The sequence below is a fragment of the Triticum aestivum genome, chromosome 4B (assembly GCF_018294505.1).
Source record: "Triticum aestivum cultivar Chinese Spring chromosome 4B, IWGSC CS RefSeq v2.1, whole genome shotgun sequence".
Taxonomy (NCBI): Eukaryota; Viridiplantae; Streptophyta; class Magnoliopsida; order Poales; family Poaceae; genus Triticum; species Triticum aestivum.
Window position 1 is genome coordinate 539,458,965 of NC_057804.1, and position 23,939 is coordinate 539,482,903.

The following is a 23,939-nucleotide window of genomic DNA, read 5'->3' on the forward strand; positions in this document are numbered from 1 at the left end:
CTCTTTGATCCCTTTCATGCTTGACTCGACCTACGGTGTTTGCTTCTTTTCTTCCTCATTTTTTTGTCTTTGGTTTTTTGCTTCTCTTTTTTCCTTTCAGTTTTGCTGTCGTTTCTACTTTATTTTTACTTTCTCTTCATTTTCCATTTTCTATTTATTTTATTTGGTCTATTTTCTCGTTTTATTCATGAACTTTTTACAATATGTGCTGAAACTTTTCAAAACATACTATGAACATTTTTCAATACATAAATAGTTTTCCTATATATATTTATACATTAAGTTCTGTAATAAGTGATTAAAATAAATATAAATATAAAATTTTAATATGCGGTAGAAAAATAGACAATGACCATTTTTCAAACACAAGGTGACATTTTTTGAAATACTCGTTGAATCATTTTTCAAGTACACGATGATCATTTTCTATACATACGGTCAACTATTTTCAACACATGGTGATTTTTTCAAATAAGTGATGAACATATTTTAAAATACAAATTAATTTAAAAAATATGAAATAGTACATATTCAAAAAAACTAAAAGAAAGGAATAAAATCGTCCTGACACATATAGTGGGGCCGGGCCACGTGGTGAGCGGCGTGCGCATTACCGAGAGAACGATACTAGATTTTCCCAGCACATGAACCTAATTTTGCTTTCCTCAAAAGAAACACATGAACCAATCCTATATCCCTAAAAAAAATGAACCCATCCTAATTCGTCTGGAGGCAACCCTAATATTATTAATCTGTAAAGAAAAAACCGGAAAATATAACTTTTCCCTCGTAAAGAATCAGGAAATCTTAACAACTAAGGCTAGATTCAGCTCTTTTTTTCTGAGGGTGGCTAGATTCAGAATTATATATTGTTACGAAAAATCCTAAAAATCGTTAGCTTCTCCATATTGTTTCGCGCTATATATATTGCCCTACGATCCACATCAAAAGCCCTTGTTACGAGAGAGCGCGCGAAGGAAACACACGCACGCGAACGCGCAGCTCATCTAGCCCTAACCCATCCAGCCTCCATCGCCTGCCTCCCATGGCGGCTCTACTAACGAGGAGCATCGCCGTCTTGGCGTTGGTGCTCTGCGCCACCACCGTCGCTGAATCCTGTAAGTACAACACACTCCAAACCTTTCAGAGGTTGCTTTTCTTGCGCATCTAGTTCGATCGCTCGTCGTGTACATGCATCTGCCACATCGATCTATTACTTAGATCGTATTCACCGTCATCGGCGACGGGGATCAAGCTTAACTCTCTCTTTCATTTTCCCGTCGTTGCAGTCAACATTCCCGTGATGTTTCACGACCTGTGGTTCCGTCGCAGCATTGCGAGGTCCTCTTTCCAGGAGAAGGCCGCGGCGCCTTCCACCGCTCCGTCGAAGCCGCCAGTGCCGGCCCCCACGTCACTGTCAGCAGTCCCGCCCGTTCTGCCGACGCCTGCCCTGCCTGTGCCGCCCACCACGGCTCCGTCGTCCAACGCGCCCGCTCTGGCGCCTATGATGACCGTGCCCCCCGCGCATGCGCCCTCCGGCGGTCCTGTTGCGGCGCCGGGGCCGGCGCCTTCTTCTGTCAGCCCCGGACCAGCGCCCGTGCCGGCGTCGTCTCCCATGGCCGCTGCTCGGGTTCTGCCCCTGCCGCCGACCCCAGCGCCGGCTCTTGCTCCTTGGATGCCAGCGTCCGCACCGAGATCTAGCGCGCCGTCGCCGATGCCCACGCTTCCCACTACGCCAGGTATGCTTCGTGATCGTGTGCCGCGGTTCATTGGTTAACCTTTTTTTTTAGTGGGGTTCATTGTTAACTTTGTCCGACGCTCTGCGTAGCCCGCGTCCGATCGGTTTGTGAGATTGGGCTGATGCACCTATTGAAATGGCCCATGGCTATCCATCTTGTACCAATAGACGGCTTGGAGCGGCCCAGTTAGGGTTCCCATTTTGTCTGTTACATTTTTTAATCTGAAAAATGTTTTTGCGATGTTTAATCTAAAGTTGTTGTTAACCCTATTTTTTTGTGAGGATTAATCTAATCTTATTTTTATTAACCCTAAAAAATCTAGATCTATTACAAAAATCTTAACAGAAAGGAAAATATTAAATCTTGGTGCATTTTTAACTGATTTCCTGATTAATTACTATGCTTGTGCAGCTCCCGTTTCGCAACCCCCTGCGTCGGCACAACCCAAACCTGGTATGTACTGATCTTCGACGACGAACTAAAAATTGATCCACGAAATTGTTCTACTGTGAAATAATTTTCTCGAACAGAATAAATACAGTAGCTGTTCAGTTGATTATTGGACTTGTTTTCTAAACCGAATTGAAGTCAAGAATGCTCATCACTAACGCCTAGCGCAAAAAATATTGGTTGCAGGTCCAGTGCTCCCGTTGCCGACGACCCCAGCGCCCGCTGCCACGCTGCCCGCCGCCATCAGCTCTCCAGCTCCCTCGTCAGCGCCGGCGACCTCCCCGACCGCCCCGCCGGCTGCTTCTGCCGCTAATTCCGTCGCTCCCATGGGAGCCATGGTCGTTAGCGCGGCGCTTGCCGTTGCAGCGCTATTTTAAGCCCTTCTGTTTTCAAAAGTTAGCCAAGCGGATTCAGTTTGTAGTTAGCCTTATCACGAGATACCAACTGAAGTGCTAGTAGGTACCTTTTTTAGGATCGATCCACTCTAGAAATTTTTACTCCGGTTGTAATCTGCTACGTACGTGTGTTAGCCTCGACTCTATCTATAGAAGAAGAAAAGTGAACGGCCCGTTCACAATCATTCGTTATTTGTTGTGTTTCCTCGTCGTCAGTGTTCCGTAATCGCAAACCGCAACTTGCAGACGATCGAACATGTTATCGGCTAGCGCCGTTGCTTGGACATGACGCGAGCAATTCGACGCGGCGACGTCAGCAGCCATTAGCCCATACATCGATCATGGCATTGCATTCAGACCTAGAAAAAGGAGGTTTGATGTTCATACCGGCGTTGGTAATATTGCTCGGTCGACGTGTGCCCCAGCCCTCGGAAAGTCTCGATTCCACTCCCCCGCGCCGTCGTGCGCTCGGTTTCTTTTATTTTCTGCCGTGCAACCGCCCACCCAGCTACCCAAGAAAAAAGTTATCCCAAGGCTTCCGGCCCTTTTCCCTCGCAAAAAAAAAAAGGCTTCCGGCCCTTTTATCATGGTCACCGGCCGACCACGGCGACGGCTCGCGGTGACCTTCTTTTGGCTCACCCGCACAGACCACTGCCACCATCGAACTTCATCATGTCGGCACACCGCCGCTTCGGAAAAGGAATGCCATGCCGAAGCCGCCCTTTCACTAGTGGCTGGGACCAGAAGGGCGCATCAACACACCGATCCTATGCCTACAGACGCCATGATTTCTCAAGCATTTCGCAGCCGTGCGCAGATGTCAGTGTCTCGGTGAGAGAATCGCTGCTGTATGCCGCCATTTTCTTTGACCTGTAAAGCTAGGATGAGGAGCAATGAGTTCCATTTCTGTCTCTTGCCAGTGCCCGTGCCAGCACAGTGTAACACTAACCAAACTTCCCACTGATGCAGTGGTGCATGTGGTGCTGGCAGCCCATCGCAAACATAAAAACGCCCTCCCCGCACCCCCTAGCAATCTCACACCACATTCCACAGACCATATCACACGTTCTGAAACTACTATTGTAGATAGCTCTAGTGCAGCGTGCACACAAGTTACAGCGGCAGCCGGCGAGAATGGCAGCTAGGTCGATGGCGGACACGGCACGGCCATGGCTGCTGCTTCTTGCAGCACTAGCCACGGTGGTAGCACACGTCGACAGTGCGACCGTGGCCGCGCCAGCGCCGGCCGTGGACTGTAGCGACGCCCTGATCAGCCTGGCGGGGTGCCTGAGCTACGTGCAGGAGGGGAGCACGGTGGCGACGCCCGAGAAGTCGTGTTGCTCGGGCCTCAAGGACGTGGTGAAGAAGGAGGTGGCCTGCCTGTGCCAGGCCTTCCAGGGTGGCCAGGACTACGGCGTCACCCTCAACATGACCAAGGCCCTGCAGCTGCCCGGCGCCTGCAAGGTCAAGCGCCTCCATTCAGCAAGTGCCACAGTAAGTGTTCTTTTTTCTTCTTCGTGTTTTTCCACCACTCGCAAATTCAAAAATACAACGCCTATCAATAGCTGACTGAGAACGAAATGTTCTTATATCGGATTGAGCGATAGTCACTCCATTTTCTGGTCCATTTATGTGCGTCTTTGGTGGAGCAGTCGTGTGCATAAACTGAAGTCAACTACCTTGGAGCATCGGTCATGTTTCCTTGTCTTGCAATTTTTTTGAAACAGTTAGTTGTTGTCGGGTCCGTGTATGTGCAAATTGCAATTTTAATTTAGTGACGAAAAGAGTAATCTGCACTTCTCAGTCGGTTATAGTACACTATCTTTCAGAATCAGTTGAGAGTTCTCAGTCGGTTATAGTACACTATCTTTCAGAATCAGTTGAGAGTTGACAAAATCTGAAGTAAAATCTTAGTCGATTGACACCTAGCAAAACCATTGTTAAATACTGAACCTGACGGAATTATGAACTGGGAAAAAACTGAGGGAACTATATTCTGACGATCTCTCTCTTCGCTAATGCAGTTTCCATTCCGGGCGTGACCGGAGGGTCTCCAGGTGTGTTCACTAACCACTCTTCTCTTCATAACTAAGGGCATGATGGTCATATATTAGAAATCATTTATCCGCTGTATACGATGTACAGTGAGCTGGGCCGGCCCATCTTTCCCTTCTCTTTTAATGATTTTAAATCCGAAAAAAATGCGAGCCTAAGAGGAATCGAACCACGTACTTCCTGGTACATAGTTGGACATTATAACCATCAAGCCGACTTCAGCACTTGTGTTTAAACTGTTCTTTCTCGTCGTTTTCTTCTTTCCTCTTTCCTCTTTCTTATTTTCCTTTTTCTTGTTTTTTCAATCGTTTTTTTGGGTTTTCATTTCCCTTTTTTTCGTTTTCTTTTCCTTTTTATGTTCCTTTTTGTTTTACTTTTTCTTTTGCAATATGCAACCTTTTTCAGTTTCCTTTAGAAAAAATCAATGAACCTTTTTTTAATATTGATGATTTTTAAAGTCGATCAACTTTATTCAAGATTGATTAAAAAATTCTAAATTGATGAATCTTTCTCAAGATGAATGATTTTTTTTCAAACTAGATGGTTTTTTTTTAAATCAATGGACTTTGTTCAAAATTGATAAACTTTTTGCAAAACTGATGATTTTTTTAAAAAAAATCATGAACTTTTTTTATCAAAATGCATGGTTTTTTTAATTCATGGTACTTCTAATTTATGAACATTTTGCAAATCCGCTTATTTTTTCAAGTCCATGAACTTTTCCAAAAAGACGAACCCTTTTTTTATAGTTAATGGTCAAAGGTCAAACATGTCAATGGTCAACTTTTCGTCCAGGTCAACCATGATGAAGTTTTCTTTTGGTCGAATCACGAAGAAGCGATCGAACGACAGTTGATCGCTCGTGTAGTTTGGCTGGTCCATGAAAGGTGGTGTTCAAGCGCTGCGTCCATTAAGTAGCAATGTGCTCTCAACCAGAGCCTTCTGGCAACTGTCTAGCTTTTGGACATTTTTGAAATGACCCCAACTTTTTGAAGTAGGTGAGCATGCCGATGGTAGACATCCATGTCAAGTTTGAATGATTTCTGACACCGTATGCAAGTCGCGACACGTCTGACCATTTATCGACCTTTTTTGGCTGAGGAAACTCCAGAAAATGCAAAATTCATCAAAAAACAAAATAACTTGGCATTGTGCATTTAGTTGGCCATACAAGGTCATATAAAAAACTGGGGCCATTTTATGGATGTCGAAACACAACATGCTCTCAGGCGTAGCTTTCTGACCTACCTGAACACCCTCATTTAAACATGGTCTGTTTTTATATATCCTTCAAATGACCATGACTTTTCCAAGAAGGTGAGCATGCACATGGTAGGGATCTATGTCAGGTTTGAACTATTTTCGACAATGTATGCAAGTTGCAACATGCCTGGGCATTTATTTTCCCCCTTTTACCGAGAAAACTCTAGAAATGCAAAATTTATTGAAAACCAAAACAACTTGGCATGGTGCCTTGAATTGGTCATACAAGGCCATGGGAAAAATTGGGGCCATTTCAAGGATGTCGAGAAACAACGTGCTCTCAGACGGAGCCTTCTAACGTACCCGGACACCCAACATTGAACATGGTCTATTTTTGGATACGCTTGCAATGACCCATTTTTTGCAAGCAGGCGGGCATACCCCTGGTAGGAATCAATGCCAAGTTTTGAACGATTTTCGAAACCGTATGCAAGTTGCGACACGTTCGGCAATTTATCGCCCTTTTTTGAAAAAGAAAACTCCAGAAAATGTAAAATTTGAAGAAAACCAAAAAACCTTGGGATGGTGCCTTGAATTGTTCATGCAAGCTAGTGAAAAAAATTAGGTCATTTGACAGATCTCGAGGAAAAACATGCTCCCAAAAGGAGCCTTCTGACCTACCCCGACACCCTACGTTGAACATGGTGATTTCTCCTACACGAATACAAAAAAAATGTTCGAGCAAATTAAAAAAAAACTGTTTCAAATTTTTATTCGTATTTTTCTTGAAATTCAAAACTTAATAGTGATTTTCATAAAATATTAAAAGAAAAATATTCGTCTTCAAAGTTTTGTTTGCTCCTTGTAAAAATGTTGTGTTTTGACATTATGAGCAATTTGAAAATACAAAAACGTTCCGAGGAATTCATAAAATGTTTGCATTTTGAAATAATTGTTCATAGTTTCAGAAAATGTCCGTGTTTTCAGTTTTGTTCTTGTTTTAAGAAAATGTTCGTATTTAAAAAAAATTGTTTCTAGTTTCAATAAATGTTCTCGTTTTCAATTCTGCTCTTATTTTTCCAAAACAAAGTTTGAGAGTCTGAAACATTGTTCACAAAAGGTTTGAGTTTTAGAAAATATGTTCACAGATTTTGAAAATGATTGGGTTTAAAAAATATTACTTTGTCAAACAGAAATTCACATACGAAATTTCAAAAAAAAAATCGTTTTGGGCTAGTGATGTTATGCACTCGCGGGATCTTGTGTGTTAGATCCACGCACCCATTTTAGTATTTGTGAATTGGTGTCAAAGTGTTGCCCCTTTCTCCAATTCTTTAAGCGGTGCACTGCTAATCGGCCACTTGAGTTAGGCAGCCGAAGTGGCTAGCATCGGTATGAATTATATCCCAGGTTGTTAGTTCGATACCAATGTACGGATTAATTTTTGTTGATTTTCCAGCGCAAATGAGCCGGCCCAGGTTAGCTGTGCCTGTGCCGTATTCCAGCGTCCAGCGTAGAGGTGGTCTTCCGAACGTATGGCATATTCTATCCTATGTATGAAAGTGGATACTATTTGCCAAAGGTCTAAATTATCCTTTATACGTTTTGTGAGGGGGTGTACCGAAGCGTTCCTCTTATTTATTTATTTTTGCGAATAAAGTACCAACATATATAATCCTTTCTTTTTTGGAGTAAAAAAATCGCAGCTCTTTAAGTACTGACGTTGTTGCCGTCATTCCAGCACCTGCACCTGCCCCGTCTTCCGGTGCTCCGTTCTTCGGGGACTCGCCGTCACCATCCACGCCGTCGGCGGAATCACCAGCCGAAGCCGGAACCGGAAGTGGCGACTCCACCACCGCTCGAGCTCCATCGCCGTCGGCCTCCGCTTCGACCACCTTCCCCGCTTCAGCAAGTGTCCTCCTAGCCGCAGCGACTGTTGCCGCGGCTCTGCTCATGTGAGCAGCTGGGCGCGGCGCGCCTGTAATTCAGCAAACATGTAACATGTTTGTTCATGCGACCATTTCCGATATACTCGCTCGACACAGCTGAGAAAGCAAACCAAGCCTCGTTGCTGGCTTGCTGCATGTACCGAGATGTATCTTATGTGAGAGTTTCCATTCCATTTTTATACAGATGTCTCATATACACGTCTAAACGAGCGTCTTTCATAAACATGACTCGTTTCCATACACGATGAGACTGCTTGGTTTGATGCCAGTGTGTTGGCAACTCTTAACTACAGATTTTTCGTACCAATCTCTAGAAATATATCGGAAGTACCATTCTACACCCAGGAGCAAATGCTCCTGGTGTGAATAGTAAAATCAAAAAAATAAAAAAAAATTCAAAAAATTCTGAAATTTTTTTTGACATACTTTCGCAAGTGTTTCTTGTGCATGGAAATTTTCATCATGAAATCACATTCGTGAAAGTCATGTCGAAAAAAACAAAACCAGAGCTTCAAAATGCTTTTGTAAGTAACATTTTCAGAGCATCGATTTTGTTTTTTTTACCACACCTTCCACCAATGTGATTTCGCGATGAAATTTTACGTGCACAACAAACATTTGTATAAGTATGCCACAAAAAAATCAGAATTTTTTGACACTTTTCTGAATTTTTTTTATTTTACTGTTCACACCGGGAGCATTTGCTCCTGGGTGTAGAAACTCCACTTCCGAAATATATAGCCTACTTTTGGTTTTGCCTAATATTGGCATCAAACCAAGCAGCCTCAGTACTGCCTTCCAAGTCGCACAAGCGCGCTTTCGTACCTCACTGTTGGTCAAATATTTTTAGAAGAGCGTGAATATCTTTTTTGTTAGTATTCTAGCTTAGCTCTCTATTCTTTGCTTAAGCTATTGTGTCGTGTAGATAGATGGCATATCCCTATTCCCACATCCCCGGACACGATTAATGCATGGAAGCTAAAGAATTGGGTCATTCTTCAGGCCCAAGATGCAATCATTTGAACTCTATCCCAATATGGCTCGCAACTTGCTGCGGCCATGGCCATCAGATATAGAAATACAACTTATCAACAGTCTATAGTTCAGATTTCCGAACAATGGACACGACAACTGTTACATCATCCAACTTGCCCCCGGAATAGCCCAGGTATCCTTCTGCGAGCGCCGCGTCCGAGAACGGGCTCCTCCCGGACCCGGACCTGCCCACCTCCTTCGCTCTCGCAGCCAGGAGCTCCGCGATCTCCTGCACAAGTCACGTGAAACGAATATGTCAGGATGGTTCTTGGTTGACTACCTTCTGTAGGTGGGTTTATTAGGTTGCCTTCTTCCCAACAAAAACAGTTATTAGGTTCTGACCGTAGGCTTTCGGTCGGCTTCTAGAGATTTCGAGACAATGGCTGCCGCCTCATGGTCGTAGACGTTGTCGAACAGACCATCTGACGCTGTTATGATGGTATCACCTTCTTGTAAATCGATAGCGTAATTCTGTGAATAAGGAGAGAAATTCATATGTTAAAATCTGAGAAAGCTAAAGAGAAACAAAATAGCAACAGGGCTAATATATAAACCTAACAAGTGCTGTGTCACCTGTACAAGTCTTGAAGGATCAACACCATTTTCTATTTGCAACGGGAAATTGAAACCGTATGTCATCGGCTTTGTTTGTGTATATACTTGTCCATTTCTTATCACCAGTAATCCTGAATCGCCAATATTAGATAAATGAAGGACCTGCCATATCAATCAGTTGATGAGAAAAAATACATGTACAATTAACCACCAATAAATGTGACAGGAAGTGGTAGACATGCCAAATCTTGATGACAGAAGAGCATACCTGCCCATCAAAGTGAGCAACCAAGACAGTTGAAGAACCAGGGGATCGTGCTTCAACTGCCGCCATAGCAAGAACTTCCTCGGTTCTCATCCCTGGTGGCCCTTGATTCTCCATGACAATTTTTTTGGAACTATCCATTAGCTCTCTCGCATACAGCCCCGCATTGATTCCTGAGGACAAAAGTCAGATCCACAGTTCTGAGCGATCATATTCCCAAGTATAACAGTGTATGATGAGAACTTAGATCCATCAAAATTAATGAAGACAAAGATGGCAAATAAATTAGATATGGACATCAGAAACACACTGATGTTAACTGCTAGCTAAAAGACATTTTCAAAGAGTGAACGCAATAACAGAAACAAGGTGTAAAGCGAAATTCGTACACCCAGCAGTACAGTGCACTCACAAGATCACACAACAGTACTCTAGCAGAGAAGGTATGGTTTACCTTCAAATGACCACTGACCAACTCCATCCGCTACACCAAACCAGCCGTCGCAAGCTATGAAATAAGCATCTTCACCACCTGTGTGCACCTGTTTATTTTAACAGGTGTCAACGTTAGAGAAACTAAAGAGCAACATGAATTGATTGGATGCATTTTATTTTAACACATAATATAACAGAATAAATGCACATGGAGAGTAATTATTCCTCCCTGAATAGTATCTGCATGAAAGAGCCAGTAGATGCAGTTACAGCTGTATATATGTATGACAGCAACCTAGAGTCGTTGTTTGTTGTCGGCCTTCTAGGAACTATAGATGGCATATACGTTTTAACATTTGGAAGCACACTAAATATGAAGTCAAGAAAAGCAAACATATGAGTCTAGATGCCGAAATCTTCACAAAGAGTTGCTTAAATCACTACATGAGTTAATTGAGTAATGTTGAGCTCAATTTAATCTCAAATTATGAGAAGAGAAGGATCTACGTAACAAGTGTCTCCGTTCTTTACATTTAACTATTTGACAATGCCTTAAACAGCACCTTCCAGAACATTGAGAGCAGAACGAACATGAAAGTATTTCCACTGATCTAATGGGTAGAATAAAATTAGCTCAAATATATTTTACCTACAACAGACTGAAAAGAACAACTATTAGGCCCATTACCTTTGAAGGATGAGGTAACATGGCTGCACCTGAAGCCAATACAAGTGTTGATACAGCTAGTGAATCCATCCTGCAGATGAATTAAGCATGTCAAAACATGAATAAACCATGCATGTATGCCAAACAGATCAAGCTATACTCGGTGTAAGGTGCTCATATAAGATATAAAACAAAATAATAGTACCTATCAGAGCTCTTCGTCTCTGAAGTGTTGTTCTCCCTGGCCACCTCACAGGTCACTTGTTCCTACAAAGGGGAAAAACGCAGGTACACATCATCGCCTAATCAGAAGAATTCCACTATATCAAACATAGACCTTCATATAACAGCGCAAGCAAGGTTTACAGACACGGCTGCAGTATTGGACAAAGTCAATGCTATTTTTACTTTTTGCGGAACCAAGTCAATGCTAATTTGCCTTGAACAATCCATGTGCTGTTTTTTTATGCAAACAGGGGTGCATCCTTTTCATGTAGTAGGACCTAATTTCCTCAGCTAGCTGCACAGAACGCCCTTTAGTACAACTGTACAAGCGTGGTCCCTTGCTCCATTACTAGGATACATAAATGAGCATATCAAAATAGCATAGCCAAAAACTAGTAAATAACCAGAAACTGAAAATAAATATCAACACATAATGCAGATTGTATACAGAAAAAGGAAGCATTGCTACCCTGCGCCCAGCCGCCCACTGCCTAATTTCTTCAGTTAGCTGAACAGGTTGTCCATTCGCACAAGCATGGTCCCTTGCTCAATTACTATAGGATATAAATGACCATATCAAAACAGCCCAACCAAATAAGAAACCAGATACCAAATATCAACAGAGGAGCAGAGCACCACATAAAGCAGATTCTTCTACAACGAAAAGGAAGCATTGCTACCCTACGCCTACCGTCTAATGTTCCACAGATTGCAATTTTTTGCGGCTTGAGTGTGTTAGTACGATGGACTATTGTCAAAAAATCCAAATGAACCAACTTGAAGAAATCAAAAGGCAGATTGAAACATATACATGATCAGTTTACCGACGCTAAGCATATCAACGTGGATGAGTAGCACACAGCTCAGAGGTTTGCACGGAAGTCATACCATGAGTGGGACGTGGACGCCATATCCCGCGTCCTGTTCCTCTACGCTGGAGCTGCTGGACTCCGTCTCCACGTCGGTGTCAGAGTCCTCCTGCGTGGTCGAGCCGTCTGAAGCCTCAGAGTCATCCAACCTCGTCTCCATCCCGTCCACTCCTTCCTTGGCCTGCGTCGTGGAGGCGTCTGGGGCCTCAGGCTCCGCCTCTGCCCCTTCGCCACGCAAAAAGCCACCGGCACGCAACTCCAATTCCCCTTGGATAAGGCCGTTTTGACCGTCGAAATCCCCTCTGGACTCGACTGCGAGCTCGCTAGAGGCCACCGCAGCTGCAGCATCAGGCGCCCCACGCGCGCCCGTTGGCTCTTCGTGTGCTTCTGGCTCGCGTCCTCGAGAATCAGCTGCTTCTGCTTGGGATAGGGACCCCTCCGCAGGGGAAGAAGAACCACTAATGGCCCCAGGGGTGGTGTTGGTGTCTGAATTCGAACTGGCGTCTGACGGAGACGGCTCAACCGGTGAGGGGATATGGCTGATTGCGGCAGCTCCATCGGAACCCGTACTCCCGCAACCCAGCTTCTGTCCGTGGATTCGCGCCGCCGGAGCTTCTAATCTCGCATCCGAAACACCCGGCTCCGCCGATTCGAGCTCGGCGCCGGAACACAGACCGGCTGCCTTGTCGGTGCCAACGGCGCCGCTGACCTCCGAACCTCCAGGAACCTCCTTATCAGCATCTATACATAAATAAACCAAAGTAAAACTCAAATCGAAGAAGGAAACTCATAAAGGAAAGAGGAAACTATCATCAATCAGCAGTAAACCGCGGCGCCGTCCAAGGAGGATGACTTACCGGCGGCGGAGCCGAGCTCGCCGGCCGCGGAGGGAAGAGCAGCCGCGCGCTCTGGGGCGTCCACGACCTCCCTGGGCGGGGAGCCGAGGGCGCCGGCAGCTCCAGGGACCTCGGCCATGGCCTCACGCAAGGGGATGCGAAGCGGGAGGCTGGACAAAACCAAAAGGTTGTGCTCTAGCCAGAAACAAGAAACGATTTGCGGGGACCACCGGCGAGCGAGCGAGCTAGCTAGGGACCGGAGCGCGGCGGCGTTGGTGGGATGGCAGTGAGGGGCGGGCGAGCTGAGATTGGGGCGGAGGTAAGGGGGAGGCTTAATGGGGAGGGAACGAAGCTCGTGTCCGAGCTTTTGAGGTGGTGTGTCTCCTGGGGCGGGGACGCGGGCGCGGGCTCGGGGGGTGCCTGCGCGTGCGCTGCTCGGCGGCCGGGCGGCGTCGTTTTCTAGGGAGGTGCTCGTCCGCGCCTTCGTCTCTGCTTTTGGGGCGGTGGAATATCGATTACCTCTCGCATAGTTTGGCCCGTCACTCTCGGCGTCGTCGCTTTAGGACAAAGGGCCTCCAGGAAGTTTGTATTTGGCGGGTCGGGTGCGTCTGCGTGCGCGCACCTCCTTTGGCCGGTGCGGCCGGCTATAGTTATACCGCAGCTTGCTTGTCCATGGCCTTGTTTTCTTGGTCGGGTTTGGAAGGACTACGGGGAAACGGGGAAAATGATTGTGGCGTCGAAATACTGAAAGAAGAGTAGGAGAGGAGCAGGTAGCGCAAAGTCTTAGTACTATTTTAAAAAAAATCGGTTCACATGTGAAGGTCTAGTAGTTTGGCAAACGTTTCGAGCCGGGGCGCCGGCCGAAGATCGGGCCGGTCGCACCCGAGCCTTGCGATCCGTCTAGATCGTGCGCCGTACAGGCCACGAGCGCTACTTCTTCAAATCGTTTTTTTTTCTTTCTCTCGCACTTCTTCTTCCTCACGACGTGCGGGTAGTTGCAACCGTTCTTTTTTCCTCCATCTATGCACCCACGTGCACGCACAGGCATGACGCGCCCTTGCTGTTAGGGCGGGCCACGACGGGGCCGAGAAGACGGCGAGGGCCGGCGAAGTCGCCATGAGGGAAGCTGCAAGAGTTTTGCGCACGGTGCTGGTAACCGTCAATGGCTCACGACCAGACATGGCGTGCGATAGCTGGGACGATGCTACAACCGTTCTTGAGAAAAGCACCCACCGTTTAATTCAAAAGCTTCAATCCGCAGTATACAAAGCTTCAACTGGACCACCGTGTGACTGAAGAGCTACAACCGTTTATATGAAAAGTTTCAATCATAGTTTGAAAAAGTTTTAATCGAACCATCGCGAGCTAAAAAAGCTACGATCGTACTCTTATATGAAAGCTTCAACCGACAACCCTACAGCGTTGTAAGCGACATATGGAAATGATACAACCGGTGTGCGGCGATGCTGCAAACAGGTGGGCGACGGCGCCGATGGACGTGGAAAAAAAGCTTCAACGGCGGAAAAAAGTTTCAAACGGCTTAGGAAAAGCTTCAACCCGCAACGAGAAAAGCTTCAGTCAGCATGAGGAAAATCTTCAACCCTATGTAAAAAGCTTCAACCAGCGGGAAAAAAAGCTTCCACTGCGTAAGAATAAGCTTCAACCGGCGTTCTGTTTTTTGCGCGAACGACGACGTTGAGGGCTGCAGCCGGCAGCACGGTTGTGCGGCGGAGGACATGCTACGACGGCGGCGGCTAGTTGCTGAAACTACAAAGACGGCAGACGTGCTAGAAGGCGTTTTGCTACAGGGGCGACATCCTTGCTGGAACCGGGAAGTTGGTTCTGCGAGGGCGACCGCCGGCGACGATGGCGGCGATCATCGGTGAGTCAGGAGGGCTAGGACATGCGGCGAGGTGGCTGGCGTCTTGATGGATCGCGGCGTGGACGCGGGTGACAGGCGCCATGGACGGAGCAATTACAACGACACACATCATGCGGCTACAACGACACAGATCGTACGTGCGCTATGGGACCGGCCCAAAGTTTGGGCCGGCGCACCGGCGCCTAACAACGCCCTATTCAATTGGTTCAAATAAACTAGACAAGATTTATTGAAAATGCTTACAGATTGTTTTTTGGATCTACAAAAAACAAGAACAAATCTCGAGGTTTATCATAGATTGTTCTTAGCCGACTTTTAGTTGATAAAATCATATTTATTCAATTGGTTAAAGTAACTAGACAGCATCGAATATGATGTTTAATTCAAAGTGCTTACATAATTTAAATTTATACCTTTATTGGGAAAAAATAAGTCTTGACCCTAACCGAGGAGCTAGAATAAAGGTAATGTTCGAAAGCTGACTAACAATTAAGAAAAAACATCTTGTTTAACATGAAATTGCGAGTATCTTTTTCTTGTTTACTATAAATTGATGGTTCTAGGTGTTTTGTTAAGCCCATGACAGTATTTTGAACATCTCTCTTGAGAGAACCTTTCATTTAGAGGCAGAGTCGTACACGCGAGGACATGGAAAAGTTCATTTTGGCTAGGTCGTGCAATAGTTTGGTTTGTATGTACTTAGTGCAATGCCATAACTTCTTGTCATGTCGACATTTTATTTTAGATAGTCAGCATTGTATCGTGTACTTTAGAGTCACTATCACTAGTTAATGTGGTGAAATGTTCTTTTTTGGCAAATGTGGTGAAATGTTCTTTTTTGGCAAATATGGTGGAAGTTGCATTGCTTGTGTGTTAGCGATGTTTTTTTTTCTTCCAAAAAGGTGTGTTAGAGATTATGTGCACGTAAATTGTTCTGGACATGTGTGCAATATAAGAGGACGAGAAACAATAACTAAAATGTATCGAAAGTTGGGTTGGAGTATGAGCATACACAATGGAATGATTACTTGCATCGTTTTGTTTTTAGCTCTATACGTTCCATTTTTTGTGAAATGAATTCGTTTATTTATAATGGCATATAGTGACTGGCTATTCTGCAGCTTGCTTGTCCATGGCCTTGTTTTGTTTGTTGGTTGGGTTTTGCAGGACTTGGGTGTAATGTCACGGGGTTGAAATGCTGTTTGGAAGAGTAGGTGAGGAGCAGGTAGCACTCAATCTTACTATTTCTAAATTTTCAGTTCACATGTGAAGGGCTAGAATTTCTATTCAATTGGTTGAAATAAACCGGGGCATCGAGGTAATGTTATTCGGATGTGCTTTCAAGAAATACGTTTAGACCTTTGTGAAAACAATAATATGTCTTAACGCTATCCGGAGAACTAGAATAAAGGTAATGTTCCAAAGTTGACTTTCAATTGTTTCTCTAAAATAGGAAAGCTGACTTTCAATTAAGAAAATCATCTTGCTTAAATGAAGTTGTGAGTGTGTATTTTCCTGCTTACTATCAGATCGATGGTTCTAGTTGTTTTGTTAAGCCCATGGCAGTACCTTGAAAATCTCTTTTGAAAGAGCCTTTTATTTAGAGGTAGAAATGAGGTCATGGATAGGTTCGCATTGGCTAGACCGTGCAACAGTTTGGTTTGTATGTACCTGGTGCGATGCCATAACTTCTAGTCATGTCGGCATTTAATTATAGTTAAGTAAGCATTGTCTTGTGTAGTTTGGAGTCACTGTCACTAATTAATATGGTGAAAGGTTCTTTTTTCATTGACAAATGTGGTAGAAGTTGCGTTCGTTCGTGTGTTAGATATTATTATTTTTCCCAAAAAGGTATGTTAGGGATGATGTGCACGTAAATTGCTCTACTCATGTGTGCAATATAAGAGGACGCGAAATTATAACTCAAATGTATGGAAAGTTTGATTGGAGTGTGAGCATACACAAAGGAAGTATTATTTGCTCGTTTTCTTTTTAGCTCTATGCATTTTCATTATCTTGTGAAATGAATTCGTTTATCTACAATGGTATGTAATGTAGTATATCATTATTTTTCCTTTAAAAATATCTGGCTATATATTCACTCAACCAGTAAATTAATACTCCTTCCGTCCGGAAATACTTGTCATCGAAATGAATAAAAGGGGATGTATCTAGATGTATATTAATTCTAGATACATCTCTTTTTATCGATTTTGATGACAAGTATTTTCGGACGGAGGGAGTATTCTTTTACCCACTCGCTGACATCTCAAAACGCAATGCTTAAAAGCTATATATTTTGGAACTCCACAGAAACAAAAACAAGTCTTGAGGCCAATCGGAGATCTCCAATCCAAACATGAGTGAACAATGATACAAAAAAAACACTTAGTTGACTAACCATTAACAAATCCTCACAAAAAATATCCTTTTACCTAAGCTCAAGTTGCAAATATTTTTTTGTCTATTATCAAATATATGGCTCTATTTATCGCAAAAAAGGTTGTTGTGCTTTGTTAAACCCGTGGTAGTAGTATGAAAACTTATTTAAGAATCTTGAAGAGATGGAAGTTAGAAAATGGTAATGTTTGCATTGGTTAGATTGTGCAATAGTTTGGTCTGTAATACAAATTTGAAAATGAAGTATGTACTTAGTGCATGCCCATAATTTGTTCTCAAGTCGATATTTAATTGTAGGATATAGCTAATTGTCCACTATTTATGTGATGCATATTGTTAAAATTTCATTGTTGGCTTATTTTTGAAATGGTGTGCATGTGATTGGTTCTCCATAGGTGTAGGATAATAGGACAAGGAATTGTGAACCAAAGATACCAAAAGTTGAGTGGAGGTGCTAGCAAAAAATTAAAGAATTAGTTGTGTCCTTTTCTTTTGGAGCTACATCCATTTATTATGGAGAGCACCCCCTTATTGCTCCTTTGGGGCGGCTCGGATGGAAAACCTAGTTGTCGCCACCACCCCCTCCTCACCCCCTTCCTCTCATCTCTGCCAGGCAAATCCTGAGGGGGATGCGGCGGCCTTCCTCGCATGCTCGACCTCCATGGTACATCCGTGCATGACATGTGGTGGTCTGCCTAGGATCGTCGGCCTCAGGCAGTGCTCTAGTGTGTGTGGTGGCTAGTATAGCATTCCACATGTGTCGCCCGAGGCGACTAGGCGGTGTGGCGTGAATTGGCACTTGGTTGCCCCTCAACCTTCCCTTTTGGCAGGGAGGCAAGTGTTGTTGTGTGTCGCTTCAACGTCGAGGTGGTGATGGGGTGCATCAAAGTGGTCGCAACATCGAGCTCGCTCCAGCGACCTTTAGGGCTCGTCCCAAATTTACCTTGGGTCTAGTTGATGCGTGATATGATTTATGAGATTAATCCAAACGAAAGCGTTGTCATTGGCACGACCGAAGACGACGATGACACTCTTGAACTCCACTGCCTCCTTGATGCATCATCATGGCAAGGAATTGAACTTCGACTTGTAAACGCAAAAAAATGTAGGCTAGGAATCAAAAACCATCATCATTGATATCATATCAAACATTTGGAAGAATAGGAATGCTTGTATTTTCCGCAATGATCGAGAAGATGTTCATGCCCGGTCAGACGATGTGTGAATGATCCCATGTTGATACGTCTCCAATGTATCTATAATTTTTTATTGTTCCATGCTATTATATTGTCTATTTTGGATGTTTTATATGCATTAATATGCTATTTTATATTATTTTTGGGACTAACCTAATAACCTAGAGCCCAGTGCCAGTTTCTGTTTTTTTTCCTTGTTTTTGAGCTTCGCAGAGAAGGAATACCAAACGGAGTCCAAACAAAATAAAACCTTCGCGATGATTTTTCTTGGACCAGAAGACACCCAGGAGACTTGGAGATCAAGTCGGAAGAACCACGAGGCAGCAACAAGGGTGGAGGGCACGCCCCCCTACCTTGTGGGCCCCCGTGACTCCACCGACCTACTTCTTCGTCCTATATATTCCCAAATATCCCCAAACCACCAGAAGCATCCACGAAAACACTTTTCCACCGCTGCAACCTTCTGCTTTCTCTACCCGTGAGATCCTGATACGTCTCCAACGTATCTACAATTTTTTATCGTTCCACGCTATTATATTACCTGTTTTGGATGTTTATGGGCTTTACTATACATTTTTATATCATTTTTGGGACTAACCTACTAACCGGAGGCCCAGCCCGAATTGTTGTTTTTTTGTCTATTTTAGTGTTTCAAAGAAAAGGAATATCAAACGGAGTCCAAACGGAATGAAACCTTCGGGAGCGATCTTTTTGGAACAAATGCAATCCAGGAGACTTGAAGTGGACGTCAAGAAGCAGCCGAGGCGGCCACGAGGGTGTAGGGCGCGCCCTAGGGGGGGCGCCCCCTGCCTCATGGGCCCCTCGTGGCTCCCCTGACCGACTTCCTTTGCCTATATATATCGATGTACCCCGAAAACATCCAAGGGCACCACGAAACACAATTTCCACTGCTGCAACCTTCTGTACCCATGAGATCCCATCTTGGAGCCTTTTCCGGCGCTCCGCCGGAGGGGGAATCGATCACGGAGGGCTTCTACATCATCGCCAAGGCCTCTCCGATGAGTTGTGAGTAGTTTACCACAGACCTTCGGGTCCATAGTTATTAGCTAGATGGCTTCTTCTCTCTCTTTGAATCTCAATACTAAGTTCTCCTCAATCCTCTTGGAGACCTATTCGATGTACCTCTTTTTGCAGTGTGTTTGTCAAGATCCGATGAATTATGGGTTTATGATCAAGTTTATCTATGAGAAATATTTGAATCTCCTCTGAATTCTTTTATGTATGATTGGTTATCTTTGCAAGTCTCTTTGAATTATCAGTTTGGTTTGGCCTACTAGATTGATCTTTCTTGCAATGGGAGAAGTGCTTAGCTTTGGGTTCAATCTTGCGGTGTCCTTTCCCAGTGACAGCAGGGGCAGCAAGGCACGTATTGTATTGTTGCCATCGAGGATAAAAAGATGGGGTTTATATCATATTGCTTGAGTTTATCCTTCTACATCATGTCATCTTGCTTAATGCGTTACTCTGTTCTTATGAACTTAATACTCTAGATGCATGCTGGATAGCGGTTGATGTGTGGAGTAATAGTAGTAGATGCAGGCAGGAGTCGGTCTACTTGTCACGGACGTGATGCCTATATACATGATCATGCCTAGATATTCTCATAACTATGCACTTCTCTATCAATTGCTCGACGGTAATTTGTTCACCCACCGTAATAATTATGCTATCTTGAGAGAAGCCACTAGTGAAACCTATGGCCCCCGGGTCTATTCTCTATCATATAAGTTTCCGATCTACTTTATTTTGCAATCTTTACTTTTCAATCTACATCATAAAAATACCAAAAATATTTATCTTATCATATTATCTCTATCAGATCTCACTTCCGCAAGTGGCCGTTGTCGGTGTCAAAACCGGCGGATCTCGGGTAGGGGGTCCCGAACTGTGCGTCTAAGGCTAATGGTAACATGAGGCGGGGGACATGATGTTTACCCAGGTTCGGGCCCTCTCTCTGGAGGTAATACCCTACTTCCTGCTTGATTGATCTTGATGATATGAGTATTACAAGAGTTAATCTACCACGAGATCGTAAAGGCTAACCCTAGAAGCTAGCCTATGATTATGATTGTTCTTGTCCTACGGACTAAACCCTTCGGTTTATATATACACTGGAGGGGGCTAGGGTTACACAGAGTCAGTTACAGAGAAGGGAATCTACATATCCGAATAGCCAAGCTTGCCTTCCACGCAAAGGAGAGTCCCACCCAGACACTGGACGAAGTCTTCAATCATGTGTCTTCATAGTCCAATAGTCCGGCATAAGCACATAGTCCGGCTGTCCGAGGACCCCCTAATCCAGGACTCCCTCAGTAGCCCCTGAACCAGGCTTCAATGACGATGAGTCCGGCGCGCAGATTGTCTTCGGCATTGCAAGGCGGGTTCCTTCTCTGAATACTCCAAAGTAGATCTTGAACACAAGAATCGTGTCCGGCTCTGCAAAACAAATTCCACATACCACCATAGAGAGTATAATTCCACAAATCTAATCTGTTGACAGCTTTTCCATAGCGTGACACCACGCTGCGGCTCGGTCATTACTCGAACCGTTTTCTCAACCTGCCACTACACATTTTGCGAGGCGGTTTTTACTAGCACGTCTTATCGAAGCAGAGATCGTGTCTCCTTATCACGGGATTCTCATCAATACGGGCGTGGGTAACCCAACCGTCCCCTTATTATGACTTCCTTGAATTAGGCAAGTTCCAAACGGCCACGTGGAGGACGCTTGATATTCATCCCCTTTATAAAGAGGCCAAGACCTGACTCTTTCTTTCCACGCTTGATCCTTCCCTTCCCCTACCTCGAGTTCCAACACCCAAGGCTTAGCCCAAGCGCTTTGGACCTCCAACCATGTCCGGATCCAGTCTTCAAGGCCGGTGGATGGCTTCCTCTGTCACAGAGGAGGACATCATAAAGCTTAGGGAGGCTAGGTACTTGACCGCCGAGATCCTTCACAGGCTTCCTGCTCAAGGGCAGGTTACCCCTACTCCCAAACCCAACGAGAGCGTCATATTAATCTCCCACTTCCTCCAAGGGCTAGGCTTCGGTCTTAATCCCTTTGTTAGAGGGCTTATGTTCTATTACATGCTAGATTTTCATGGACTAGCTCTAGATTCTTTCCTTCACATCTCAACGTTCATTATTGTGTGTGAGGCCTTCCTCCGCATTCCCCCACACTTTGGCTTATGTCTCAAGACCTTCAATTTGAAGCCGAAGATGATCGATGGGCGACGCGCGGAGTGCGGAGGCGCTATAATAAGCAAATGGGATGATGTTTTATGGCCAAAGGGTTCCTTACCGGAAGTTCCTGACCTATGGCAACGGGAGTGGTTTTATATCACAGCACCCCGAGGTAGAAAGTGGGCGGCTACCACAGCCTTCCGCTCCACTCCCCCGCTGCAACTTGCGTCATGGGTCAACAAGGGGCTGGACTGGGGATCGACTGATGATGTGCGGACGTTGCAAAGCCGCATTCAGGATCTCATCAAGAAGGACATCAGTCTTGTCAAAGTAATCCAAGTAAGGCTAGTTCGTCGGGTGCTGCCATGCCAACGTCGACCTCTCCGCATGTGGGAGTTCAACTCGGAAGGACCGCGAACTGTTCAGCACTTCTTCGGCATGACGCTCGAAGGGATATATCAATCATTCTTCGGATCACGAATAAAGTGTCCGGACACAACGGAGGATGCAGGCGTCGATTGCAACCATCCAGATACCCAGGTAAGTAATTCCATAACCGAACATACTGTCGTTATATTTGACACAACGTTTATTCTGAAAAACCATCCTCGGCCAGGGCTGGATAAGAAAGGCGGAGAGGATCAGGTGTTCGGCCCCTCTTCTTGAAGATTCGGTGGATCCTATATTGACCAGGATGTTGGCTCGTGCACCTTATCAGGTGCCATCAGGGAAGGACCAGGAGAGGATTGGGGAAGCCAAAAGCGGACTTCATACTGGAGATACGTTACGCACCGTAAATGGGGAAATAAATTGGTACTCATGTGTCGGAGAGTGAATGGGGAGAAGAATCTTGTATCCCCTCCCCCCATGGGAAGAATGTTGGGGAACGTAGCAGAAATTCAAAATTTTCTACGCATCACCAAGATCAATCTATGGAGAAATCTAGCAACGAGGGGAAGGGGAGTACATCTACATACCCTTGTAGATTGCTAAGCGGAAGCGTTACAAGAATGCGGATGAAGGAGTCGTACTCATAGTGATTCAGATCACGGTTGATTCCGATCTAAGCACCGAACAACGGTGCCTCCGCGTTCAACACACGTGCAGCCTGATGACGTCTTCCGTGCCTTGATCCAGCAAGGGGAGAGGGAGAGGTTGGGAAAGACTCCGTCCAACAGCAGCACGATGGCGTGGTGGTGGTGGAGGAGCGTGGCACTCCAGCAGGGCTTCGCCAAGCACCGCAAGAGACGAGGAGGGAGAGGGGTAGGGCTGCGCCAAGAGGGAGATGTTCTCATGTGTATGGCAGCCCCAAACCCCCACTATATATAGGGGAAAGGGAGGGGGTGCGCCCCCACCTAGGTTTCCACCCCTAAGGGTGGCGGCCAGCCCTAGATCTCATCTAGGGAGGCGGCTGTCGTGGTTCTAAGTCTGACAGTAGAATGGGGGGTAGGTATGGAGAGGCAAGATCCTAGCTATGGAGCAGTTGTACACACGAGTGTTTTACGAGTTCAGGCCCTTCTTAGAGGAAGTAACAGCCCTACGTCTAGGAGCCCGGAGGCGGTCGACTGGATTATGTGTGTGAGAGGTACAGGGGTGCGAACCCTTCTACCAGTGGAGGGGGGTGGCTTATATAGAGGACGCCAAGACCCCAACCAGCCCACGTAGCAGAGGGTTAAAGTACATTAAGGTCTGGCGTTACTGGTAACACCCTACATAAAGTGCCATCATGACCATTAAGACTACTTAATTACAGACCGTTTGGATACAGAATAGATCCTGAACTCCTGATGGTCGAGTGAGTCTTCATGGTCGAGTGTCTTCAGGTTCGTCGAGTGTCTTCTAGTCCGTCGAGTGGAATCCCTCTTGGTCGATTGGAAGACGGCTTCTTCTAAGAGATGTCCTTGGGGAGGGTACCTTGGACAGGTCTGTAACCCTAACCTAGGTACATGACTTCATCAGTGGCCAAGGGGGAGAGAGGGGGGGCGCACCACTAGGTGGGCCTTAGGCCCATCTGAGCCTAGGGTTTCCCCCCTTTCCCTTCTCTCTTCGCCTTGGGCCCTAGTGGGGGGGGGGGTGCACCGGCCCACCTGGGGCGGGTCCCCTCCCACACTTAGCCCACGCAGCCCTCTGGGGCCGGTGGCCACACCTGGTGGACCCCCGGGACCCTCCCGGTGGTCCCGGTACGTTACCGATAGCACCATAAACTTTTCCGGTGACCAAAACAGGACTTCCCATATATAAATCTTTACCTCCGAACCATGCCGGAACTCCTCTTGACGTCCGGTATCTCATCCGGGACTCCGAACAACATTCGGTAACCACGTATATCTATTCCCTATAACCCTAGCGTCATCGAACCTTAAGTGTGTAGACCCTACGGGTTCGGGAACCATGCAGACATGACCGAGACAACTTTCCGGCCAATAACCAACAGCGGGATCTGGATACCCATGTTGGCTCCCACATGTTCCACGATGATCTCAACGGATGAACCACAATGTCAAGGATTCAATCAATCCCGTATACAATTCCCTTTGTCTACCGGTATAGTACTTGCCCGAGATTCGATCGTCGGTATC

The 23,939-nt window shown here is 45.5% G+C and overlaps 2 protein-coding genes and 1 pseudogene across 2 annotated transcripts; 2 read left to right on the forward strand and 1 right to left on the reverse strand.

Annotated features, from left to right (window-relative positions):
• Nucleotides 1-936: 936 nt before the first annotated feature.
• LOC123095146 (vegetative cell wall protein gp1-like) lies at nucleotides 937-2,776 on the forward strand. Its single transcript, XM_044516961.1, has 4 exons — nucleotides 937-1,118; nucleotides 1,290-1,739; nucleotides 2,151-2,192; nucleotides 2,376-2,776. Exons 1-4 carry the CDS (start codon nucleotides 1,046-1,048, stop codon nucleotides 2,564-2,566), a joined length of 756 nt encoding a protein of 251 aa, XP_044372896.1. The 5' UTR covers nucleotides 937-1,045; the 3' UTR covers nucleotides 2,567-2,776.
• An 848-nt stretch (nucleotides 2,777-3,624) lies between these two features.
• On the forward strand, nucleotides 3,625-7,997 carry LOC123093157 (non-specific lipid transfer protein GPI-anchored 31-like; annotated as a pseudogene).
• A 773-nt stretch (nucleotides 7,998-8,770) lies between these two features.
• On the reverse strand, nucleotides 8,771-13,265 carry LOC123093158 (probable protein phosphatase 2C BIPP2C1). The gene is made up of 9 exons (XM_044515070.1): nucleotides 12,700-13,265; nucleotides 11,862-12,583; nucleotides 10,954-11,015; nucleotides 10,770-10,839; nucleotides 10,101-10,188; nucleotides 9,650-9,819; nucleotides 9,400-9,543; nucleotides 9,169-9,297; nucleotides 8,771-9,055 (listed from the first exon to the last, which is right to left on the reverse strand). The coding sequence occupies exons 1-9, from the start codon at nucleotides 12,815-12,817 to the stop codon at nucleotides 8,888-8,890; spliced, it is 1,671 nt and encodes a 556-aa protein (XP_044371005.1). The 5' UTR covers nucleotides 12,818-13,265; the 3' UTR covers nucleotides 8,771-8,887.
• Nucleotides 13,266-23,939: the final 10,674 nt, after the last annotated feature.